Consider the following 24,653-nt stretch of genomic DNA (forward strand, 5'->3'; position numbering starts at 1 on the left):
CAGTCATTTGGCCATTGATGTCATACTTTTAAATCCAACAAAGCAACAGCATGTCTCTGCAGCCTATCTGACGTAAATGAACTTTGTGAGGAGGTTGTTGACTCACTTCAAGGTCAGTTTCTGAGAAGGAGAGCACGTTTTCTTGTCAACATATTTACAGCGAGACATGTGTAAACATTGTAAATGTATACAGGTGCAGAGTTGATACAGGCGTATTTTTCTTTTTTTTCTTCTTTTTGACCTTTTCCCTCATGACACATGCATATGTCACAGGGTGCACCAGGAAAAGCACAAATGCACCCTCCTAAAGACTACCGTAATGCTGTGCCTGTTTCCGATATGAAGCTATGAAGAGCAGTCCAGAGAACACTAAGGAATGCCAGGGTAGTGGGGTATTAAACAAGAATTAATGGGATGTTGCTCGGGCACATCTCGTGTAGAAAAATACAATTTATGTTGCCGACTACTGGCCGTGAAGGTGCATTTGGACTTAGAATCCTTTAATTAGAAGTGAGATATTAGCATTTCATAGGGCTTTATGCTGGGCGAGGGGATCGTCCGGCCGCCGAGCCTTCATTAGCCAGCCTCTCTGCATGTAATGAGGGCCGTCATTAGCTGATGGAGTGGATTTGCCCTAGCTCTACCTTGAAAGGCACATCATTTACATACTTCTAAGAAATAAGGCCTTTAATGGATTTCTCAATGAATAAAGTAAAATGCCACTTCTTAAAAATTTGAAGAGTCAATTTCTGATAGTGTGCACTGCTAGCTGTTCGCTTCTTTTGTCGGGTGGATGGAGAAGAGAGCAGGGGGACACATGAGTGGTGGTGGTGGAGGGGGGGTGACTGAGGGAAGGAGGGGGTGATTGAGGGAAAAGGTGAGATTGACTTATGTTGGAAACTTAAGGCATCGGAATTCACTTTGTGAGTCGTGTAGTGCATCATAAATTCTGAATTAAATCAATAATGTGAGGACGTGAAAGTATAAAAGCGGTGTATCAAACAGGAGAAATATGACATGGAGACTGACTTTTGCCTCTAGACATGGGCACATAAATAAGGTGTGCATGATTTGTGTCAGAGGCCTGAGGAAGTGCTTAGTGGGGGTGGTGGGTGTGGGTTTTAATATTCTCCATGTTTATCAGAGGAAATGCAGGACAGGCAAATAGAAAAAAATACAAGTTTCTCTAAGCCTTTAGCCCCAGTGCAATGCTCTGAATTGGGTGTGAAGTGATGAGTATTTCATTGATGAACTGCAGAAGTGGCAAGTGTGGGAAATTGGATCTTTGATCTCATAGTGTTTGGGAAATACAACCTGAGTGTGTGGAGCCTGCCAGGTAAGACGCCTCCCTCCCCTCACCACACACACACACACACACACACATACACAAACACACAATTACACACACAGTCACAGACCTGTCGCCGGGGGTGGGGGGGAGGGGGGGAGGAACCTTCCTCCCCTTCTGCAAAACACATATTTGTTTTGGATGTTTTCATTGGAGTCTACACGGTGATTACAGATGATCATTAACAAAATTGGGTATTTGTTTTAAACTTTAACCAATCACTTTGATATGCTAATTACGGTGTAATTTAATTTGAGCCCCGTAATGATGATGCTGTTATTATGGACATAAATGATGCAGTTAAGCTGAGAGTAATCTCATTTGCATACTGTACATGCCTGTAAATTAAGCTCTTCCTGCTCTGCTTCAGCTTTAATTTTCCACTTCTTTTCACACAGCAGCATCCTTCAGCCCTGTGCCTAATAGCAGGCTGGCCTGTTTGATGTTGAGAGCTGCTTGCTTACACTAAATCTAGTCACAATATGTAATACATAAAGAGCCTCATTATCACTCTGAGTGTTCCTTTAAGAAGTTGGGATTAATAAGTAGAGGTGCTCTGGAGTCTTTGTAGTGAAACACATGTGTATTTTTGCCCCCACCCATGTTCATCCAAAAAACTGATATATTGCCAACACCGAGCTACAATAATGATGTCCCAGGAATCGTTTGAACCCACAATCATACCGGATGCCTTTCCTGTTAGTTGTTGATCATAGATACCTTCAAAGGGCTGATTGTATTTTGATATTTTGTCTTTGAAAAGATGAATGCCCGCTGTATGTGTTTTCCCGGCTGTTTGTATCTTAAAACCCCCTTTACCTTGCAGTACAAGATCCTAATTGAGATAGTGCCGTGGCATATTCAATGCCAAATGATTTTGCTTCTGTTGGCTTGCTTTTCATAATCCTATAAAGGTGACTGCTGCTAATGCAGCAGATTAAAAAGCCTATTGAGATAAAGGTGCTGTATCTTCATTAGAGAAGCACCGACTCCTGCTCTCTCATTGTCTGGTGTTTGCTCTGAGAGGGTAAACATGTTTGTCACACAAAGGTGGATGTATGCTGATCAAACACATGAATAGGTTGATTGTGAACACCAAGGTCTTCAGCAAATTTCAGAGCTGAACTCTTTTGCTCAACCTTACGTTATATAAACTTTTCCCTTCGTGAAAGCCTCTACAGCACACGCACAGCTCCTTTTGTGTTTTGAAGGCTGCTGAAATATTTTATGGACTTAACACTGACAATACAATTGCCCTTCAGCAAGAATGCTCTTCCATTTTGTACCATAAAGAATATTATTTTTCTGCCGGACCGTTTTCTCTGTTAGTGTCTAATTGGCTACATAAATCTCGTCCGTTGAGAGTGAGGAATGTTGCAGTGTCACAGAGTGTAATCTTCACCCTTATTTACCAATTCATTAAGATTCATTGATGCAGGATCGGTGAGAGGAAATGACAACATAAATCAGACCTCCAACATAATGACCCTAATCAGTTGGGAATTGCAGAAAATGTCATGATGAACTATGTCCTTGTATTAGTGCCACTGTACATTGTCATTGTGCTGCTTTATGAGTTGGACGCATCCTCCTGACATGGGCTGTATTTAACCAAAAAGAGTTGTTAAAACCTGATTCCATTAAAGTGCTGAGATTCATACAAGGTCTTTCGGTATTTAGCCCTGCGCCCTTTACCTTCAATTTAACTGCTTAATGGAAGGCTAGTAAGCCTCCTTTTTAACCCTCCTTGTTCTCTCTCTGGGAAGCAGGGGCTTTTAAAATAATGACACGCTTCTTAGGCACAAACTACCCCGCTAACATCTGGGAAGACCTGAGGAGGAGGCTGTGGGAGGGGTCTCCGGTTAGTCCCCTCCGGGGCCAAAAGAATGGTTGTAATTTTGTTCCTTATTCTGATTGGTTAATGAAGATCCATAACTTACCCAATCAGTTGGAAGAGGTTATTAACAAATGTGCTTGCATGGATGTTGTGTAGTTAAGTTGTGTACGTCAAGATAACACTAGCTTCTCAGCATTTTTCTACACTATTGGATTGGATTCAGGTTGAATGGACTGACAACCTCATCTAGTTGAATTTAGTGCCAGCATCTTGGCTCATTAGAGAGAATTAAGATAAATATGATATTTCTTTATTTTCTTTATTTGAATCTGTTGAGAAACCTGCAACTTGCCATCTGAGGATAAATGATGGCCAGCGTTGGTTTAAACACCATTTTGATCTCCGTTTTTTAACGTATTGTTTATTTACCTTACACATGTTTAGCAATAGTTAAATATTAAGTTTTTTTGTCAACCAAGATAACTACAGAGGTAAAATGTCCATTATATTTCCTTACCATTATTTGTTTATGAAGGTTAATGATTGTTTCTGGCAATCAATGGCTTAACTTTATCTCTATCTGACTAACTCCAAACAAAGGGATTGGCTGGCAGACACCTGATGGCGATTGTAATCTTCAGAGAGACTTGGATTTAACACAGTTTAAATATTAAGGGAAACTTTCAATCTATGGCAGGGGTTATGCTGATCCATTGACTTCATCCTGTGGGCTATTTCTATCTGGTTGTGTGGTGGTCGAGTGACTGACAATGTTTTATACATACTTTACTGTTTTGCAGGCTTGTTAGTTTGCTACATGTTGTGTTCAGGTATAATGGAAAGTGTCAACCTCTTTCCAACATGAATGCTAGCAAGAGGCCTAGCTTAGGCTTGCCTCAATGCAGTGGTGTGCAACTGGGTAAGTTACCCCTTATGACAGTGATTCTAATAATATGGCCCTCCCTTGGTTTAGACTCACAGTATTAATTAGACGAGTTCGCAAAGGCTAACCTTCCTTTCCCTAGGAAAATGCATCTGACACATTTCCTCTCTCCATAAGTCCACATTTACACCCCCATGGGAATGGCCCTTGCATGAATTCTAGTAAAAAATGATTAAAAATATATGACACACTTTAAGTAATGTTAAAACAATAAGCGATTTTTCAGATCCCATAGGATGCAGAGAGATTGAAGTCTGTGTTTTTCTTTCGGCGTGTGTGTTTGACAGGTCTAATTGGTAAGATGAGCTTGAGGGGAGCGAGGCCTGCCTTTCCCACGCATCGCCACAGCCCGGTCAGAAAAGAGGCCCCACGTCTCCTGATGTCTGTCCTCTTGCTGTCGTGTTAATCGGCATGAGCCACGTGTGTGGGAGAATATTAAAGTCAAATGAAGGAGACTGTCCCAAGAAGGTGTTGTGGACTATCTTTAAACAGACTCCACATCCTAGAATTACTATTCCATTCAAGTAGAAGTGGCTGGAAACTCATTAGACTTCTCTATTTACGCAGTCTCTATCGACCGTGGTTGCACTAAAAATACCATGGCCTGCCTTACTTTGGTGTGCTCAGTCATTCACTATGCACAGCAGGACTGTACGTTCGGTGTATATGGGATGGCTTCATGCTAAGAAGACAAACTGTTTTGTGTATTTCCTAAAATTATAGAACTACTTAGCCTCTCCACTGGAGTGTCTGCTTTCTGCTAGCATCCTTATTGTTCATTTACCTCAGCTTGTAGCGTGATAATAGGTTCATATTCATATGAATCATCATCCCTGCTATCACTGGGATGTCAAGGCCCTGTTCTCTGTCAATTCTGTTGTAATACATCTGAATCTAGATTTCACGCTTGAGGATCCCATTACAGTGTTCTCGATGTGTCATAAATATGTGTTTGGTCTCCAAGATCATTCTACGTGGGGGTAAAATGGGTTTGGGGCCTATATAAAATTAGTATGAAAGTTGGTTTGGGAGACAACTAAGCATGAGGGTGGGGAGACCTCAGTGTCTTGGCTCAACCCAGCAGATGGCAAGTGTTGTATGCATGAAACATTCATGCTCAAGGGGACGTGTGCATCCAAATTCCTCACATTCACTACAGTAAATGTAAGGCTTCCTGTAACTGTAACTTTTTTTCCGCTCTGGTGTTTTGTGTTGCACCAAAATGAATTAACAGAACAAACAGTTAGCTACATTTGAAGCCATGTCGTGTTTTCAGGCATTTCTTTTACTCCAGACCTTCACAATACTGTTTGAACACAAATGAACACCACCATCTTATCTATCCCTCAACATATACAGACGCTCTCAGAAGCCCTCGTCATCCCCTGTTGTTGTCAAACTCTAGTTGCTGAATAATTGAGGATTGTAAATGGTTAACATGTTTTACAAGTTCCTCGTTGTGGTGTTCTGAAGAGGCACTGGGTTGATGGGTCTGTGAAAGTGTCTTTCCTCTTAGAATCCTGACTTAATGCTCAAGAGACCCTCCACGGCCGACCCCACCCTCACCCTAGCAACCCCCACCTTGTTCACATTCATGGTGGCCGGCAGCAGCTGTAACACACCACCCTAATGCTTCTTCAAATGTCAGGAGAATGACTGTTTGTTTGTCTTCAGTCTTGCCTAGCTGTTTATTCTAGCTGGGCTGCATTTGCATCGACCTTGCTTCCCTAAAGTCTGGCCTCTTTCTCCACCCAGTGCCTGTTTACTCTGGGCCTGCCCTGAGTGTCACCTAGGAAATCTGTTGATCATTCCACCTGGTTAATGTTAAATTGCTCCTGCAAGGAGATGTGTTTGTTCATAAACACAAACCCTGCTCCCCCTGTTTACTGTAGCCATGGCAGCAATCACTTATTAAACAAATAGCTGCTTTGTTTGCTGCTCTGAGTGGTCGCTTATCCCCTACAAGGTCTGGAAGGAACTTTAAAAAGCTTCTGTGTCTCGGTGAGACAGGGGGTGGGGGCGGGGAGGGGGGTGGCGGTGGCGGGAAGGCCTGTTTCTACAATGTTGTCACAGTAGTCTTGAGATATGCCTTGCTTATCTGTGACTTTTGGTTGAAGTGGCTGGTGAGATTAGAGGGTTGTTTGGTCTCACTGTGAAGTCTCCGTTGGCGGAATGTCATCCCAGACGTTGGTTCTGCTCTTCGGAGAAGGGCGATGGCTTCTGCGCTGAGTGCCATGCGAGCCCTGATTGTGGCAGTACTTCTGAGTGACACGTTTCTGCTTTATGGAGGCCTTACATTGAAGGTAGGCGCAAGGGAGGGCTGTGGGAAGGGATCCAGTATCCAGGCTCATGTTCTGCTCTGTCCTGTAACGTGGCCTCAAAGACAAAAAGATGGCCCCGGTGTTGAGAAAAGTCTGACCATGGAACATTGGGTGTGTTTGGCTATTTGTAAACAAGATTATATGGACCAGTGAGGCTTATCCTCAAACCAAGTCAAAACACAGCAGAGCTCCAAACTCTCTAAGCCTTGAGAAGCCAACCAAAGAAGCATTGTGCAGTCACACCTTGGTACAGGCTGTTGTGTTGTCTAGTCTAGCAACCAAGCCTAACCTAAACACCAGCCCCAAAGTACACCTCTCCCCTCTGTCTTCTTCTTTTTGTGTCTTTATCTCCTTCTCAAGAATGCTGTGCTTTTGTTGTGTGCATGTGTAAACAAGGGCTGTGTGAGAACTATGCGTGTCGGAGCAGGTGGCCGTTGAAGGTTTACTGTCATGAGCATTAAAGAAAAACAGTACATGGAGAAGGGGTCAGGGCACAGCTGTGGAGGCCGACCCTACCTTAAATTGACTGCTGACTGTTTGAGCTGTTGGATTCCAGGTGTCCATGACAGGGGACATGCATTGGATGTTTTTTAGGAGAAGCCTGGAAGACGAGAGGCAGGCTTGATTAACTGTACGTGCCTACTGCCCTGAACCTGTGTGGTCAGGTGGGAAATACATGTGACTCTGTTTGTACTGTACTCCCCATATTAGAGGAAGCGAAAACACAACAAAACATAAACAAACAGAAACTGACCTTTTTTATGATCCACTGTTTGTTCCAAACACTTGTTTGGTTTCGCAAGCAGATGCTCTCCTTTAACCGAAAAGACCTGTCTTCTGATGAGCAACAGCAGAGCCTGTGGACTGTTGTTGCCTCTATCTCCTGGAATTTCCATTATTTGTTGTTTTGTTGTTTTTGTTGTTTTTGTTATTTATGCTAAAAAGAAGTGTTGGCTGCCCCCTCATGTGTCTTTGTGATTGTGTTGTGTGCACTGACACGTTTGTGTATGCATAAGTGTTTGTTTGTGCATGCATGACCGCACACAGTATGCTTAAACCCCTGCTAAGTACAGTACCTTTAGCAAGACATTTGACACATAATTACCACTGAATATGGATCTGTGTTTAAATGGAACAAAGAGAAAAAAAAGTTGGCTGTGCCTGAAACATCAAACTGTCCATGCTTCAGTGCTGTACAGATTAACATTGTTATCACCAGAACTCTAATAAGACTCTTTCCTATCTGGTTGATATTTATGATGGATAATGCACTTTTCCCATTTTCATTCTTTTCCAATTTTTTTGTGCTCATGATATTGCAGCTTTGAATTATTCGGCGGTAAAATTAATGAGAAAGTAGATTTATGGGTTTCATTTGTTTGTCAATTCGAAAATTAATTGGGTGTTAATTTTAGCCGTCCCTCATCAGTGCCGGTTCCAAGCATGCGCGCATTACTTTGCATTCATTGTAGCCTTCCTCTCCTTTATTGTGGGTCACTAGTTTTGCATACATTAAAATAGCCCTGCGGCTCATTCTCCTGATTACTTTTGGAGATGCCATGCATTCAGAAATTTACGCCTTTCTGTTATAATTATGAAAATTTTGCATGGAATGACAGTGCATGCATAATAGCCATTACTTTCTCCCTTTTATGTGGCTTTGAAAAAAAGAAAAGAAAACACAGTCCTTTTTTTCCCAACTCGATGTCTTTTATTTGAATAAGAAGTGGGGTTGAATAACGTCAGCATGTGGTTTATTTCAAATCGCATTTCATTTGGCCTGAGAATGTGTGTTTCTAATTGGTGTCTCAGAAAGGGAGTGTGTGTGTGTGTGTGTGAGCGAGGCCTGTAGATGTAGTTGTGGCTGGCTCCCTCCCATCCCACAGTATTCCTCATGCTCACTCCTTGTTTATAAAATCCCATTATGGAGGGAGTTTGTGCCAGACTGGAGGGGTGAACAGGGTCAACATCTGTCTGGAGGGAGAGGGGGCTAAGCCCACGAATGAGGCCCAGAGACCAGTGAGCAGGGCCCTGAGCCTGGGCCCAAGCTGAACTGACAGACCCAGAGTGAGGGGGCGTTGTGACTGAACCAGTGCTGGCCACCATGTCAGATGACTCACCAGGATGTACTGCCTACAGTGAGCTTACGTCTACACCCTACTCTACAGTGGAGAGATAAACAGCATTGTGAAATGCAGTTCTGGCACCAGTTCTATTACTGGTGCCAGTGGCACTACACCCCTACCCATTGTTTTAAAGTAGTCATCATGAGCTTCATTGTATACCAAAGACAGACTATGTCTCTTCTTTTATAATTGTGTCGCTTATTTCTAAAAAGAAATTATGGAGTGACATGTTATCAACCTCAATTTCCTATTTGTCGGAGTGCTGGTGTGTTCCCATGGCCCTGCAGTGTCTAAATCTGGGTCTGGGTCTTGTTTAGAGGAACATCTCAGGAGACGCTGGCCCTTAGTTGAGCTCACATTAACACGTATTGGCCCTCCTATTACAAGGCTTTAATGCAACACTATAAATTTACATTTAGTTCAATTTTTACCTTCTTTCATGATGAGGCCCAGTGTTTTAAGGGCATTTATTCTGCTTCATATAAATAATTAATCAACTAGGTTAATTTACTTCTGCCTGACTTGGTCAGCTTCATTAACTGCCCTGGAATTGGTAGACTAGACGCGCCGCACCAGTGGGGCCTGTGATAAACACAATAGATGTAAATCTCACTGCTGATTTCGGGAATATAGACTTCAGATAAGCATCAGTGTTGCTGGCTCTCACCCCCTGAGAGATGGAGGGGAGTGAGGGCAGAGGGATGAAGGGGTATCTATCTGGGTTGTCATTGCCCCAAAAAGCTGAAATTAATGATTGACAATGGAATTAGGCTATGTGGCTCTTTAAGTATCGAGCTTGACTTTTGTGTTCTCATTGGGCTTTCAGTTTATAGCATGTACTATATGAAAATGTATGCACACAAGTGTACAGCTTTTGTTTCTGTTTGTGTTTTTCTAAGGAAATTGAATTATTACAGACAATATTTTTGCCTGGACTCCTAGGGTCTATTTCAATTCAGTCTCATATTTTGGTGTTAATTGAGCACCCCTTTAGGAATTGCGTGTTTTCGCTCGGTCTCAAAATGGATGTTTCTCATGGAGATCCTTTGGCAGGCCCACACCATTGCCCTGTTTCCCATTAAAAAGCCATTCTGCAGTGGTTCTTCTGGGACCATACGAGTAAATATATCCATTTCCATAGAAAGTGTTTTGTTTGTGAGGGCGAGTGTTTTCTTGGGCTCCTCTGCTTTCCCTCAGTGAGGTTGGGTTCCTTTCAGATGTGTGCTGGTTTCCCCTGTTCACGTCTGTAGTGGAGAACACAAACAGAACCTGAGCTGTACTCCTTCCTCCTACCCAGCACCGGCATGTCATCTGCAAAGGATCTGTGCCGGAAAGACAAAACAAAAGAGCAGTTCATTACTGAGTGGAAAGAGTACGAATTAGAGTGTGTACGTGCGTTTGCTTCACTGAATACAGTGCAAGCAAACAAACAAGAAACAGTCGGGCATGAACCAATAGGAAAACCTGTAATAAAAGTGAAATTATATGGGAAGGTTATGACACGTGTTTACAGTTAGGGCCAGAATTGAAACATGTGCTTGTTTTAACAGCTGCTTCTCCAACTCTTTGCTCTCAGGTTGTTAAGTCATGATGCAAGAATCTGGGACGGAGGCGACAAACAACAGCCCAGCCAATCAAAACGGAGCAGTGAACTTGGAGGGCGGAGCCAGAGAGGGCAGGGACACCAGGCCTGAGAGTGCTACTCCGTCTGTGGACGTGACGGCCGCTGACCTCCTTCATCTCCAGCAGCACCAGGTACACCCAGACCCCTCCTCTCACACCTGGCATCATCAACCCATGTCAACAGCATCCCCAATCCCCCCGCAAAGTGCTTGTTAATATTTTATACTCACCCGAAAGTACATCTAGTACATAAACACATTATTATTATTATTTATGTATATTAAGGGCATTTTTTATTTTTAAAGAAGGAGAAGTGCTCTCTGAGTGATTGTGTGTTTGGTTTCGGACGTGTTTACTGTAGCATGCATCATCTGCATTTTGGTGAAATATTTATTCTGTTAGTTGAACATATTTTAAGTGTGTAGGTGCCGCAGGATTGTGGGGACAGAGAGATAGCTGTGGCGTCCAATGGGATGACAGGTTTTCCCTTAGCTCATTGTAAACATGCCCCAACCCTCCCAACTGATGCCACACTCCTCTACGTCCAACCAATAAGGCACAAGGAAACACGGCAGCTTTATTATTAGTGAAGCCCAAAACATTTGCGCCGTCTGAGACTTGAAGCAAACAGACAAGCTCTTTCTGTGGGTGTCAGTGTTATGTGTGCCACACGACACTGTGTCTAAGGAAACAACATTGAAAAGATCAGGGCGTCTCATGCTATCTCGGCCCTGCAGAAACACTGTGGTTGCTGTCAGGAGCTGTTTGGTGACGTTGCGCAGGCTCTGAGGTGCTGTCTCTTGTCACGCTGGATCTGTCAACATCTGTATGGATAAAAGAACAATTCTGAAGAACATCTTTCTTTTGCGGGAACATATTGTACTCTTACCCATGTCAATCGGTGACTGTTGCCCCCACATAAAATTATCATGCATTGTAACAAATACTGTTTGTACTGTAGGTCTAATTGATAGATTCACCCTGGTGCAAAGTTCACTGAATATCAGGGAAGAGCAGAAAAACAAAACTAAGAATATCCAACTGGACGTGCATACATCTGTCCAGCTCCTCAGTCTCTCTGCAAGGCCCGAAGGCCTAATCCAGATTGCCTGTCCCTTCTATCTATTCTCCATCACTGCAGTCGTCTCCCCATCTTTTTCCATCTTAAAACAAGTATGTCGTCAGTGAGAAAATCACAGCCATGCTGAATTCATTACTGCAGTAGTCACACAAAACCGTGGATAAAATTTCAATAACTGCAGGCCACAGTTGAGTAAACAGTTGCACTGAAACTTAATTCCTGTTGACTTTTCCTTCATTCTTTGCCAGGGGCGCATTCTGATTCGCTCTGCAAAGACAACAGGGGTTACAACTTTGATCAATGTGAGGCAGACAAGAGAAAGATGGGGAGAGAGAGGGAGAGAGAGAGGAGTCTAATGTGTCACGGATGCACACTTGACACCGAGGGGAGAGGGGAAAAAAAGAGAACCTCCCTAGCATGGAGAAAAACATTCAGGGACAGCCTCCGTTTCCTAGTCATCCGCTCCGAGTGATTACTCTCTAAGATCAGGCATCTTCGACACAGAAAGTGACAAACTGGCTCTTTAGATTCCAGTAAACACGGGTTAGACCATCACAGCACCATTCTAACTCTTCATTTCAGTGTGGCACCTGTTTTCTGTTTAGCTCTCTGTGAAACAAATCCCTTGGTTAATTTCGGTGACAGACGGTGAATGCTGGAAACCGCGTTTGGTGTATTAATTGTTGCGTGTGATAAATGGTTCATGGTTGGGGATGAAGGAGGAGATGTCTCACTCGGAGATCCTGGCACTCTCCTTTGATAGGGTACTTACCAGTGGAGGATTCCTGAGAAGGCGCCTGTCGTTTTATTCTCCCATTAGACTAACCCAAGATTTCACTCATGCACCATGAACCATGTTAATTGTCCCTTGGGTATTAAGATCTTCGCTCAATTACTTGATAACTTTTACTTTTGTGGCATTTTGCAATCTGTCTTTTAAGTTTTATTTGCTAGATGCACTAATATACGGCTAACTGACAAGGAGGTCTGGGTTTCTGTTTCCTTTGTTCTCATAGAAACATCCAAGTCACTACTTTCCTTTTGGTGATGCAAAAATCAATCTAGAATTTTCAGTGCAAATATATTAGAGCCCCCTGAGTCAGTGGGAACAACAAATGTGGTGGTGGCATATCATTTATTCTTATTAGGGAACATAACCATGAAAGACAGTGCTCATTAATAAAGATGGGGGATAAAATAATTGTAATCTGTTTGATCATCTTGATTCTGACAGGGGAATTCATCTTGCCGACTAGTCAGAATTGGGGGAAGTGGACCATAAGCTTGACTTAAACATCTCTATTAGTAAGTCAAACATCAGGTGAAAGGCAGTGTAACGATTCCCTATCTTGCTTTTCAAGATTAGAGCGATTTTTTGGGACATTTTTTTGTATTTGCTTTTCCTGGCAAGCTTTTATCCAAGTTGAAAAGTGATGATATAGTACCTTGTGCTATTTCTTCACTTATTTTGATGCAACCCTCATATAGAGGATACACCCATCTCCTGTACATGTGTCACAGATTGAACATACATTTTTCAGTACCTTTGCTTCCCTATGGTAGGTCATACTTTGACAATGACAATTCGAATGGGGACATGTCGAATGAGGGGTATTGTTTACACAACCCTGGAACAAGTCTCCTTTTCTAACACTGTATGTCTTTGTTTATGTCTGTGTTTTTAACTCTTGCTTTTGGAGCAGAAGCTGTGGTTTTTGCTACGTCTTTCATGAGGAAGTGAAGATCCGAGCTGTGATAAAGAAAAAAATAATCTATAAAAGTGCGTCCGTTTGTGCAATAGCTTTGTGAAGGTTATGTGGGTTTTCAGTTTGTATTGTTGTTTTTTGTGAAACCGGATGGTATATTGTCCTTAGTAGCAGATGCACCATAACAGAGGCAACATCAACAGAAAGGTTTGAATCTGTCACTAGTCTTTTCTGCAGAACATACTGTATCATTATGACTTGTGATGATTTATGGTCCATTTAGGGAGTGCATTTGTATCTCGCATGTTTAAGTAAGCAACCGATTCCTTTGCTAAAAAGAGGTTCAAATGATATAACTGTGAAGTATTAAATATTAATATCCTGTTACTTAGAAGTGTCATTTTAATCAAGTTGGAGAGATTCCTATAGAATTGCCACCAGTTCCCCAAGTGACACAAATACTGTACACGGCAACAATATCGTCAGAAAAAGAACAACAGCGATGAATAATTGCTCGTCCTTTATTGCAGGCACATCCATCCAGCCGTCTTTGTCAGACAAGTGCTTTACAGCTTTGTTACAAATCGAAAGATAAGGCAAACCAATTCTGAATGTTTTTCCCCTTCTCTCTCACACACACAGTGAAGGCCTCAGTAGCATTGCGTGTGGCGAGCGACACCTTGGCTCCACACTTACAGCCGCTGAAAGAGCTGAGCAAGCACAGGTTGTGTGTTTGCATAATTTAAATCTTACAAGGTCCCTCCTGGACACTGAGGATGTAAAGATGCACATCTCATCTACAGTACCCTCAATCCCCTCTTTACCTCTCTCTCTCACACACACACTCCCTCTCTCTCACACACACACTCCCTCTCTCTCTTGCCTCTCTCTCTCCTGGCCTCTCTTTCACTCTCACTCTGACTCTGTCCTGCTCTCTCCCTCTCTCTTTCACTATCTCTTTCTCACTTTTCTTCTCCCTCTCACTCCCCCCCACCTTCTCTCGCTCTCTCTCTCTCTCTCTCTCTCTCTCTCTCTCTCTCTCTCTCTCTCTCTGTCCCTGTCTATCTCGCTCTGCCTCTCGCCCTCTGTGCAGGTCAGGAGGCAGTGCTAAGTGATAAGCCTCGGCATCACATGACTGTCTCCTCTCCCACTCCGCCAGGGGTGGCTGTGGCCTGGCCAGCTGTGTGACCAGTGATCAGACCTGACGGCATCTCAATGAGAGAGGTTAACAGCATTAAGTCGGAGGTGGGGCCAGAGGAGCTCGCACGCAGCAGATCTCTGCTGATTGCGTGCACTTGACTGTGGAGACCAGGGCTGCTGGAGCACAAGCTCAGATGAAATACATCCTGTGTTACATGGAGAACGCTGTCTTATCACTGTGCATTTGAATTGAATTCACTTCATTGTCAGTATGTTTTTTATTCTTCTTCCCTAGCAGTATATCTGTTCAGCGCTGCATATCTATCTTTTAGTGCTCTCAGGTATCTGCTTGTAAACTGTTCATATTGTCAGATGGGGCTTGGTACTGGCTCAAACTTATTGGAAAATCTGGAGGAGCGGATAACATCAGTGTTATGACACTGCATATTGCCCTAAATTGCTTTATTGGTAAAATGATAGTGCTCGTCCAATTTGAATAATTTTATGGAATCCCTCACAGAACAGTTTAATTATGTTATCACACAACTGGCAACATCTGTCTTTATACCAGCACACATGACAGTTTTATTACAGGCTAAATTTCTTTGGTGGTTCTGGCAATTGATGTGTGATCTGATTAATAATCACACAGATGGAGGTGAAAATTGAACAGTAATGCGTTGGTATGTAGAAATGGAGAAAAATAATTACAAAACAAGAGAAGAAAACGACACTTGTCACTGAAAACTTCATCACTGTTTTTGTAAAGGCCTGAGCTTCACGCAATTTCATCATATTGCTTTTTGAGCACAGTTAATTGTTGCATTTCCTTTTTTCTCCCAGGAACAGATCAGTTTAGACTGGTGATGATTGTTAAGTGTTTTTATTGTCAGAGATGTGCATGAGGAGTTTGAGAGGCAAACCACACAGCACCTCACCATTGTCTCATTGACAAGTTCCAAGATGGCCGCCTTGTGAACTCATCCATGTTGTTGAGTCCACTGTCCGGTGGGTCCCTCAAAAAGAGCAATGAAGTGCATGTCTCACGTTTGCATACCCCAGAGTTTAAAATAGTTGACTGTTCCATGGGTTGACATCCTGTTTACTCCCCCTCCCTGCCCTGTGCTCTGTGGGCAGAGGGGATCAGAGGAGTTGTTTGACAATGAGGTAATCAGAGAGCCTCTTTAACCCCCCCCCCCCCCCCCCCCCCCCCCACAGCCCCTCCTCCATCCCCCCCCCCCATGTTCCAACAAGACTGGATCGCTCCAAGGTAAGAGACTGTGCTGCAGTTTGGCTCCCATCTCAACATAGCCACATGAAAAGAACCAGTGGGGATAATGGATTTCAGGTCAAACGGTCACTGCCTGGAAAAGATGTTGAGGAGTGGTGGAGATGAGGGAGGGGGAGGGGATGGGGTTGAGAGAGAGAGTAATCTGTTGAAAGGTGTATTGTTTGTATAGTTTCACATCCTATATTTATCAGGCTGATGTAGTGGGTGTGGGTGTGCACATGCGTGGGGGTGTTATTTCTACATGCCTTTGCGTGAATGTTTGTGTGTGTCCCAGATAAGGAGCCCTACAGGAGTGCCTCCTATGAAAACGATGCGACTCTGCATGCTGGTATCATTAGGAAGCATGAAGTGGCTTCCATTGTGTGGCACCCGGATGGTCTTTGATGGCCGTGCCTGTGTGTTTGTGCAGGAGAGGGAACTCTAAACTTGGAGCAGGTGTCTGGAGCAGCTGGTGTGGCGAGGCAGACAGGGAAACACGGCTGTGTTGCTTTAGTATTAGATGGCATATTGAGACAGATAAAGCATCCAGTGGACTTTTGACTAATGCATCTCTGATATTTTATTTAAAGTCATAACTACATTCCCCTCCCCCCCCCCCCCTGTGTTAAAGACACACATCACTCATAGATGTACATCACATCACAGACAGGCAAGCGGGTGCACACCAAGACACACACACACACACAAATGCAGTCTAATGTTGATCTGTTTAGTCAAGTAGCTTGTGTGTTTAGCGTTGTAAATAAGTAACCGTTTTAACAGGGCCTCAGGAGGCCTGGGATGGGAAAGTACAGGCCCAAACATGACTGGTTTTAATAGCCATTGTCAAAACACAGCTTGGGTAAAACACCATATTTCATGGTTAGGAATGTTTACATAACGTTGAATAATAATGCCTTTTTAGGAGAAGAGATTCTTGTAGGATGGCCAATTTGACCCAATTTATTAGGGATAAAGTTAAAGATGCACAATGCCTCATGGGAAAACAATCAAGCACAGGGCTTATGCATTTTTAATGAGAGTTCTACTTTAAAAACTTCATAGAATTAATATGTATCAGGAAAGTATTCCTTACACTGAAAACTTCTGGGTAATTAATATTCATAGGCTGTGCTTGTTAACACCCCCAATGCAAGTGCAATGTAGATCCAATTAACATAGAATGGGCCCTAAGGAATTGGGCAGATAAGGGTTAAACGAGCTATTGAAATTGAAACTGGGACTTTCTCCCATTAAAGCACTTATTTGTTCCAATAAAGCCCTAATCCTTGTTGCTGCACCCACCTCTGATAGAGGCATCTAGGATGCTCCAGAGCTCTGCCCTTGGTTTAGGGTTTGCATGCCACAAAATTTCTCAGTTTACACACAGATGGCACATGCTATGTGTACAGCAAGAGTGTGTCTGTTTCCAGTGGATGTGTTGGGGGGGCTGGAAGCAGGAGTTACTGATAGACAGGGGCTAATGTGAAAATGCTGTATTGAAAGCCTGATATATCTTATTCATATTCTCCACACACCCTGTAGATAATAGATGTCAGGGCGGGTTCCCTGTGTCAGCCTGTGGGTCCAGACCCGGCTGGGCTGACACAGTGGGGAGAGCCACAGACTCAAAGGAGAGCAAAGCGATGTGCAAGTGAAACAAACAGGTTTTTTTCCCCGCCTGGAGCCTGTGAGCACGCAGGTCTCAGATATCGCTCCCCAGAGCATGTTGTGAAGCATGCGCCCGCTGCGCCTCTCCTCGGCGCCTCTCCCCGCCGCTCCAGTAAGGCTCTAAACAAGTTATCCGCCTGTTAGGATGAAGTGATGATGAAGGTGCTTGAGCACAACCAGAGGGATGCCACTCCGTGGCTGCTCGTTCCCCTCCCTGTCCCCATTCATCAGCTCTCTCTGTCAACAGCAGTCAACAGGAGAGGTGTGACCTTTGAACCTGTGCGGATGGAGAAGATGCACGGAGAGGATTGGGACATCTGTTTGTTGTGAAGTCGTTCAAGCACTTGCACTGCATCTCTGCGGTTACAATACTCCCAGCGCACCCTCGCTGGGACAGAGCTGCTGCAGCATAGGCCATAAAACACTGAATATGGACAGGAAGTCTGTTTCATTGAGCACAGTCACTATAGAGGGTGGTGGAGACATGACCTTGTTGTTTTATATGCTGGCTGGAAGAGGTGGAAGGGAGATCCCTTCAGAGGACAAAAATGGTAATTGAAATACAGATGCGAAAACAATAATATATTTTATAGTTGAGGGGGGGGGGGGAATGATACAGTCCACGACTGACAGCTAATATCAAATGACACACTCTACCAAGGTAAGTACAGTATATGTGGACCCTGTCTGTACCTTCAGAGTCAATTTGATTATTTGACGTGTGTTCTCCTATCAGAGTGTGTATCAGTGATTAATAATGACCCAGAGCGTTCAGGAGTGACGTGGCCTCTATTTGAGAGAAAAATGGCCAGGCCAACATGTGCAAATGAATAGCTGTATACCATTTAGAGAATGATATGCTGCTTCTATGATAGCATGGCTCCTCATAAATAAAAAGTGATGGCACTCTGGCATCCTGTGAATGACGTGCACAATAAATACTGAACCAGGAACAGCCCTCGCATAAATCCTCATTCGCTCTTTGCCTCTCTCTGTAAAAAAAAGGGATATATATTATTAACATGAAACAATAAAAACAAATGTTTTCTCCACTGTTGGGAGGCAGGGGGCCCTGTGGTGCATGGGGTGTGTGTTGCCGTCTTGCTGTGGGTTTCAATGCCCTGTTGTTATTTGCTTGTTTACAATCTCTGACATGATGTAATGGGATGGCTGTGAAAGCGTACTTTACTGTGTACTAGCCAGTAAATGGCACAGCAAATAAGACAGGCCCATATGCTTTCCCCCTTTTTTTTCTTCCTCCCCTGGTCTCTGTTTGCCTCTGAATTGTGAATATGTTCTACATTTGACTACGGGGACATGAGCCTTGAATATAAGTAACTCTTTTTTTGCATTAGGTACTCCCTGGAGGTAGAGGGAAAATATCATGACCCCGCATGAGATGTGAAATCTAGCAGAAAGAAATATTTATGACCATTTTCTGCTTGATTAGAGCTGGATGACATTGGTATACAGCGACTGGACAAAAGGCCGTGTTGCTTCTGGGCATAGGACTTAAAAGAGTTGTTTTGATAGGCCTGTGTATGTCTGTCTTTTTGTCTCTTTCTGGTTGGCTGGTTGGCTGACTAGCTACTCTAGCATGGAAATGTCAGTGTATGTCCAATAGAAGTACTCTGGGAGGTAGACAGAAAGACCAGACGGGCTTCTTCACTGCCACCATGATGAACACTAATGTAGACAGACAGCCTTATAGCATCTTTACCACAGCCACAGCCCAGCTACACCCAACAGGAACTGGGTAGGTTACTTCTCTATAGTGTATTTGCCACAAGGACTACAGTGCGTGTAGAGTATACTTTGTACGTCCTGAGTCCAAAACTGTATTTTTGTCATGCATTTAGGGTCAACATAAACATTATCCATCCAAGACTAAAGGGTTTTGAAATGTTTAATGTATGGAAATGTGCCATGCATAAGCCATAGTGTTTCATGTAATTTGTGTGTGCAGATGCTGTCAGTACCCTTCATATGCATACATATTTTTGAAACGCATACTTCTGCTACTGTGTTAATGTGTGTATGTCAGTGTGTGTGTGTGTGAGTGACCGAGTAATTTCCCTAATGTCTCCACTTATCACCACAACTTCCTATCGTATAACAGTCCCCACTATACCACTTGTGTAATTTTTTTTATAATTATGCTCATAGCAATTTTTTTCTTTTTTTTCTTTTGTGGCGTCGGGGTTAAACAGTAATTGTTGGAGCTTGCAGCAGGCTAATCCATGTTGTGGCATATCATGATAAGTGGCATATCAACATGTAAATAATCTGTTACTTACTGTATTGATGCAATTGTCTTTCCGGAACAAGCAACCTTCCCTGGCAACTGCTTGATTGTGTCTAGATTGGGCATACGACTGGGGAGATGCCAGAGCTCTTAGAGCCATTTCCTACGTATCAGAGAGGAACAAATTTGAGAGTATGATTAATTTTTCAATTTCTCTCTGCGGATATCTAATAATTGTGCCCATAGATAGCCAAGGGCCCTTATTAAACATTAACATGCAGAAAGAAAGTTAGAATCAGAAAGATGGTATTTTGGATTGAATAATGTAAAATATCTGTAGGGCAACAGAGTAGAAGCAAACTAGTCCAGGTTTATTCTTCTAATGTTTTCCACCATCGTTGCTGCTCCTAATTACTGGGCTCTTATCTGCACACTCGACACTATATTTATTTTTTTCTCATTGGAAAATGCAAATCCCTTCACCTTTTAAAATGTGCGTACATGTCAGTAATGTTTTTTAAAGATATTATTTGAAATGTCACTTGTAGTCAGTGAGTGTTTTTAATTGGAATGAAAGTTTGGCAGACAAACTATTTTTTTCTTTTTGTATTCTCTAAGTATTGATAATTAATCAAAATCTGTGTCTGACATATGAATGCTGGGATCCTGGATGTGTTAAAGGGAATGTGCAATGTGGCACGTCTTCTTCATCAGGATACATGGGGTTTTCAGTTCCCCCTGTTCAAGGGGTGCTGTGCCTTTAAGAAGATGAAATAGTGAGGATCCACCTGGAGTTCTTCTTTCGCTCTGTGCTGTCTTCATCACTTTGTTCTCTTTCTCATAATATCATCTTCATCTTAGATAGCTGTGGCACAGGGGAACTGCATTTGTTGATCAAATTTGGCTCGGCTAACACTGCCGTCTCCTCCCCTGAAGTGAGGGGATGTGCCTGGAATGCGTGGCTGAGCCGAGCCGTGGCACCGTGATTGATTGATTCTGCCTGTCACAGGACAAGATAACTGCATCAGTAAATACTCTGTACTGCTCAGCTCCCTACCCCCAGCACAATCACTATCAGGGCCAGCACTGGGCCACGGCGCACGCTTGTTGGGAATTCATTGCCAACAGCAGCAGTGAGCTCCCTCTGTGTTTAGACCAAACTTAACTAGTCTAAACCAGGGTTTTGATAGGAATCAGTACTGCCAATTGAACAGTCGGTCATACTGTGCCAGGAGATTCAGCAGTTCTGAGGGGATTTTTGACCAAATGGTTTCTTTGTCTTTTAGATGCCTCTCTTCCAAACTGGTGTTTAGCTTGTGAGCTCATCTTGTGTTCTCTTCAAAACATCCTCATTTGAGATAGAACACACATGGCCAATCCAATCTATCTACTGTATCTCTATCTTAGATTGGTTTTGTGCTCTCATTCTTAGCACTCAAGCCCAATGAAAACAAGAAATGGTGTTCTTATCTTTTGAGTGAAATCAAGATAGGCGTAGGAGCCGGTGAGTTATTTGTGCTTGATTTAGTGGGGAAAAAAAGAGACAGGGAAGGGACACCCATCTCATGTTACAGCTCACTATGAGTGAGAGAGCGCCTGTGTGTGTGTGTGTGTTTTGGGGGCTGGTGCTTTTAATCATGAGAGGCCTGTGTTTGTAATGTAAAAGTGTCAAAGATGTGCCAGAGTCTGGAGTGAGTGAAATCCGGTGGAGTGCTGTGTTAAATTGAAAAAGGGGCCCGTGGGATTTGAGGTTGAGGGGACTTGGAACCTTGTGTGTCGCTGCTGCCTGCTAGAGTATCACACGGTACTCTCTACCCTGCTTGCCTCTGCTGAATGTTCTCCCCTGACGGACAGGTCTTCACAGCCAACACTGCCTGGACCTGCAGCCATAACTCCCAGCAAGAGTTCTTGCTTAGAGCAAATACTGGTAAATGTCTAACTAGTGTTCTGTGACGCCAAACTATGGATCTAACACCATGAAAACCTTTTAAAGTATAGTCTTAAGAAGGTTTCAAGACTTGTCATCTCACAAATGAATGCATGCTCGGCCTTCCTTTGTGCCTGTGCTTGCCCCTCCTAGCTACATGCCCGGCCTCCAGCACCAATGCCTCATGTATCCCAGCAGCCTCCCTGGCTGGAGTGAGCAGCATCACTTCCTGGCAGGTGCACTGTGGGGAGCCACAGCTCCTGGCTTTTTGCTGACTCGTCATCGAGAAGGAGAAAGAGAGAGAGCGAGACCGGGGAGGGAGAGAGAGAGAGAGAGACAGTGGGGGGAGAGAGAGAGACAGAGAGAGACAGAGAGAGAGAGAGCATATAAACTAGAAGCAAAAAATAGAAGTTTATACACAATTGTGTGTGTGTGAGCCATCTATTTTAACCACCTGAGCTCCAGCCAGAAAGCTGGTTTATCCCCATATTTCAAACAGATGTGGAGGAGAGTAAGACGTGCCTTACACGAGTCCCACAACCAAAATAATTATATTTACAGCTGGATGTTTACAAAGTGTTTATGTGATAAACTGCAATGTGTCTCACAGAGGTGGCTTTCATGTGTTAAACACGATAAATGCCTCCATCTATTAATAGTTAGACACCTCAGAGAGTGCTGGTTTACTGTGTTACTGTGCAGTGTGCTAAGTCGAATCATTATGAATACCCTTTGCGAAACAATGTCAAAATGTTGAGTCGAAGGTTTCTGTGCCACTCACCCCCTCTCTCCCCACCTCTCCCCCACCCTCTCCCTCACCTGGCCAGTGTGAGTCATGAGAGAAAACATGCAGGCAGGAGTGGGTGTGTTTCGTTTTAGTTTGAAAAGAAGGCCTGTAGCCATGGGGCAGCAGCACTGTCTTAACTTGTCCCCCTGCCAGAGCCTAAGCATAGCCAGCTGCTCCTGGATGAATTAAGTGATTTTCAAAAAAATGATAAGGAATCACATGTAGTTCAGTCACCTTTTGTTTATTAATTACACTCATGTACTGTAGACAGTGCTTTTCCATAGTACAGTTGGAGGGTTGTTAAGGTGGGTATCTGATTTGCACATTTTTGCAGGAATTGATATTTAAATCGAGTGAATTGAAGTGTGTTGCTGTGGTTTGTAGGGACATTTGAATCCCTAATGAATAGAGATGGAAATTAAGAAAAAACAGGTAATTATGCTGAACCAGTAAATGAATGAACTAGTGACCTCCAACTGTAATTTATTTTATGGAGGCAAATCATATTTACTACCCATTTTGATATATGTGTTTTGTTACTTTCTATTAGCTTTTTTGATGTAATTAATTGGCTATTTAAAAAAGGAAATTTGCTTCAAACAAGTAGGATATCTGTGTCTGTTCCATTTACAGCCAGAGCAATTATGCTTGGCAGCATCACTTGATAGAATGATGTCAGATCCTGGAATGAGAGCATAGAGTGTACTGTCTCTAGAGGAATACCTACACTATCTGTTAGTCCTCCCTCATTTCCAGAAACAACCAAACCAAACAAGTTTTACACTTTTCCAGGTGGCCTGGGCTCTCAACAGCAAACCAAAAGTACGCAAATTGGATGAGCTGAAAGACTTTAAGCAGCTGTCGGTGATTCATAAATAGCTTTGTTATGCTAGTGTCTGCAGTGTGTCTAGATTACACCCTCACAGACAGATATGTAGCGGTCAGTAAATGTGGCCATAGACAGCACTGTGTTAAGGCTTTACCCTGACGATGACATTCACTACTTTACATGTAAATTCTCTGGTGATTCACCTCTAAGTGAACCCATTGAGAGTGATTCTGGCACTGGCCTAAAGACAGAGGTGTGTTTTTATGACTAGGTGAGGTACGTCCTCTCAAAGGCCCTCAAGCACTGGATCTCTATCCCCTCCCCTTTAATCACTGTATCCCTCAGTCCCATAAACTCCATGAGCTGTGTATGGGTGTGTGTATGAGTGTGTCCTTCCTGTTTCTCGTTTTTAAACTTAATCAGCAAAAATAAAAGCCGTTGTAAGCTGGCTCATATTAAAGAGGTGATTATTGGTAATAAATACTTTTTTATACATACTTATTACAGAGGCAGTTTTCTTGTGCGGTTAATGAGAGTAATTTGATTTGCTTGAGCGATTACAGTTCCCAAGAATTAATGCGGCAATCCCATTCCAAGATAGAGCGAGATCTAAGATTCTTCACAGGTCGTGTGCTGCTAGATGCACCCCTCTCACATAGCAACTAATGGAGTTGAACAGCAGTCTGTCATTTCCCACCCAGTCCTCCTGCTCTATAGCTCACATGCCCTTGGTTCCTGCAGTGCTTGTTGTTTGGGCCACTTCTGTCTGCTTTTCACTTTAGATTTCTCTCATTCTCACCACTTCCTCAGTGTTTCTCTTTTCATGTAATAGAACAATACGAGGATGCACGGACATAGCAAGGCATTACAAACGATAACATCTGGACACATTTCCCTTTAGTTCAGTTCCATTAAGAGTGATTTAAGGAGGTTGGTTTTTTTGTGTCTCAGTTGGTGTTGTTTAATATTTCCATCACATGTTTATGCAAGGCCTTTAAGCTTCGCACATAACTTAGTTTGCGTTGTGATCATCTTCTCCTGCAATGTTTATTGAAGCCTGCAGCTCAGGATGTCTGCCCAGTGCTGAAGGTGGCTCAGCCAGATTGAAGCTGGCCAATTCAGTTGATGTGCTCTGCTCTGCATGCTAATCACGCAGATGTTGTGTTGAAAGTGCTTACACTTACAGGAGTTTTCCCCGTGGCTTGTTCATGTACTGACACCCGTCCACACTAAGACACAGCATGTGCAAGTCTGAACTGGGAGTTGAGCCCGTACTGTGTTGTGTACACACACTGGGGTTAGTATGGCCCCCGAATCAGCATGAAGAGAAACCTCCTCACTCACATCTGCATCCTTTGACAGCGTCCTGTACCATGATGCATTTCAGTCCAGTCTGGCTTGTGAGGTGATACGTCTAGACCCAGCCTGGAGATTACTCTAGTTTATGGCAAAAGCAATCCGATTTTTTTCCTCTCTTTATCCCTCTCTCTCCTCCCTTCTTTTATTTCTGTCTCTGTGGGATCATATTACCCATCTTGGAATGACTTCAACAGAGACACTGCTATTCCCAGGGAGCTACCTCCCCTCTGCAACTCAATCCATAGCCATGGCCAATTGGTCTCCCAGTGATTTATAGAAATATTCTCCCTCAGAGTATCTCTAACTCCCACCACACTGGGAATCCTCCTCCAGCACTTCCACTACAGTGGCTGTCTGAGCCAGGTCAGGACGAGACAGCCAGGGCCAGACCATTAGTGTAGTCCTGATGTAAGCCTTTATTAGGGTGTTTGATGAGTGTA

At 43.4% G+C, this 24,653-nt stretch overlaps 1 protein-coding gene across 8 annotated transcripts in view; it reads left to right on the plus strand.

Annotated features, from left to right (window-relative positions):
* foxp1b (forkhead box P1b) overlaps positions 1-24,653 on the plus strand; it is a 129,551-nt gene that overhangs the window by 46,343 nt on the left and 58,555 nt on the right. For all 8 annotated transcript variants that reach the window (XM_047025653.1, XM_047025651.1, XM_047025649.1 and 5 more), the window contains one exon: positions 10,152-10,330. In XM_047025653.1, coding sequence (XP_046881609.1) covers positions 10,163-10,330 — 168 coding nt within the window. In that variant the 5' untranslated portion in view covers positions 10,152-10,162. The remainder of the gene's footprint in view (positions 1-10,151; positions 10,331-24,653) is intronic.

This window comes from Hypomesus transpacificus, chromosome 9, assembly GCF_021917145.1.
Source record: "Hypomesus transpacificus isolate Combined female chromosome 9, fHypTra1, whole genome shotgun sequence".
NCBI lineage: Eukaryota > Metazoa > Chordata > Actinopteri > Osmeriformes > Osmeridae > Hypomesus > Hypomesus transpacificus.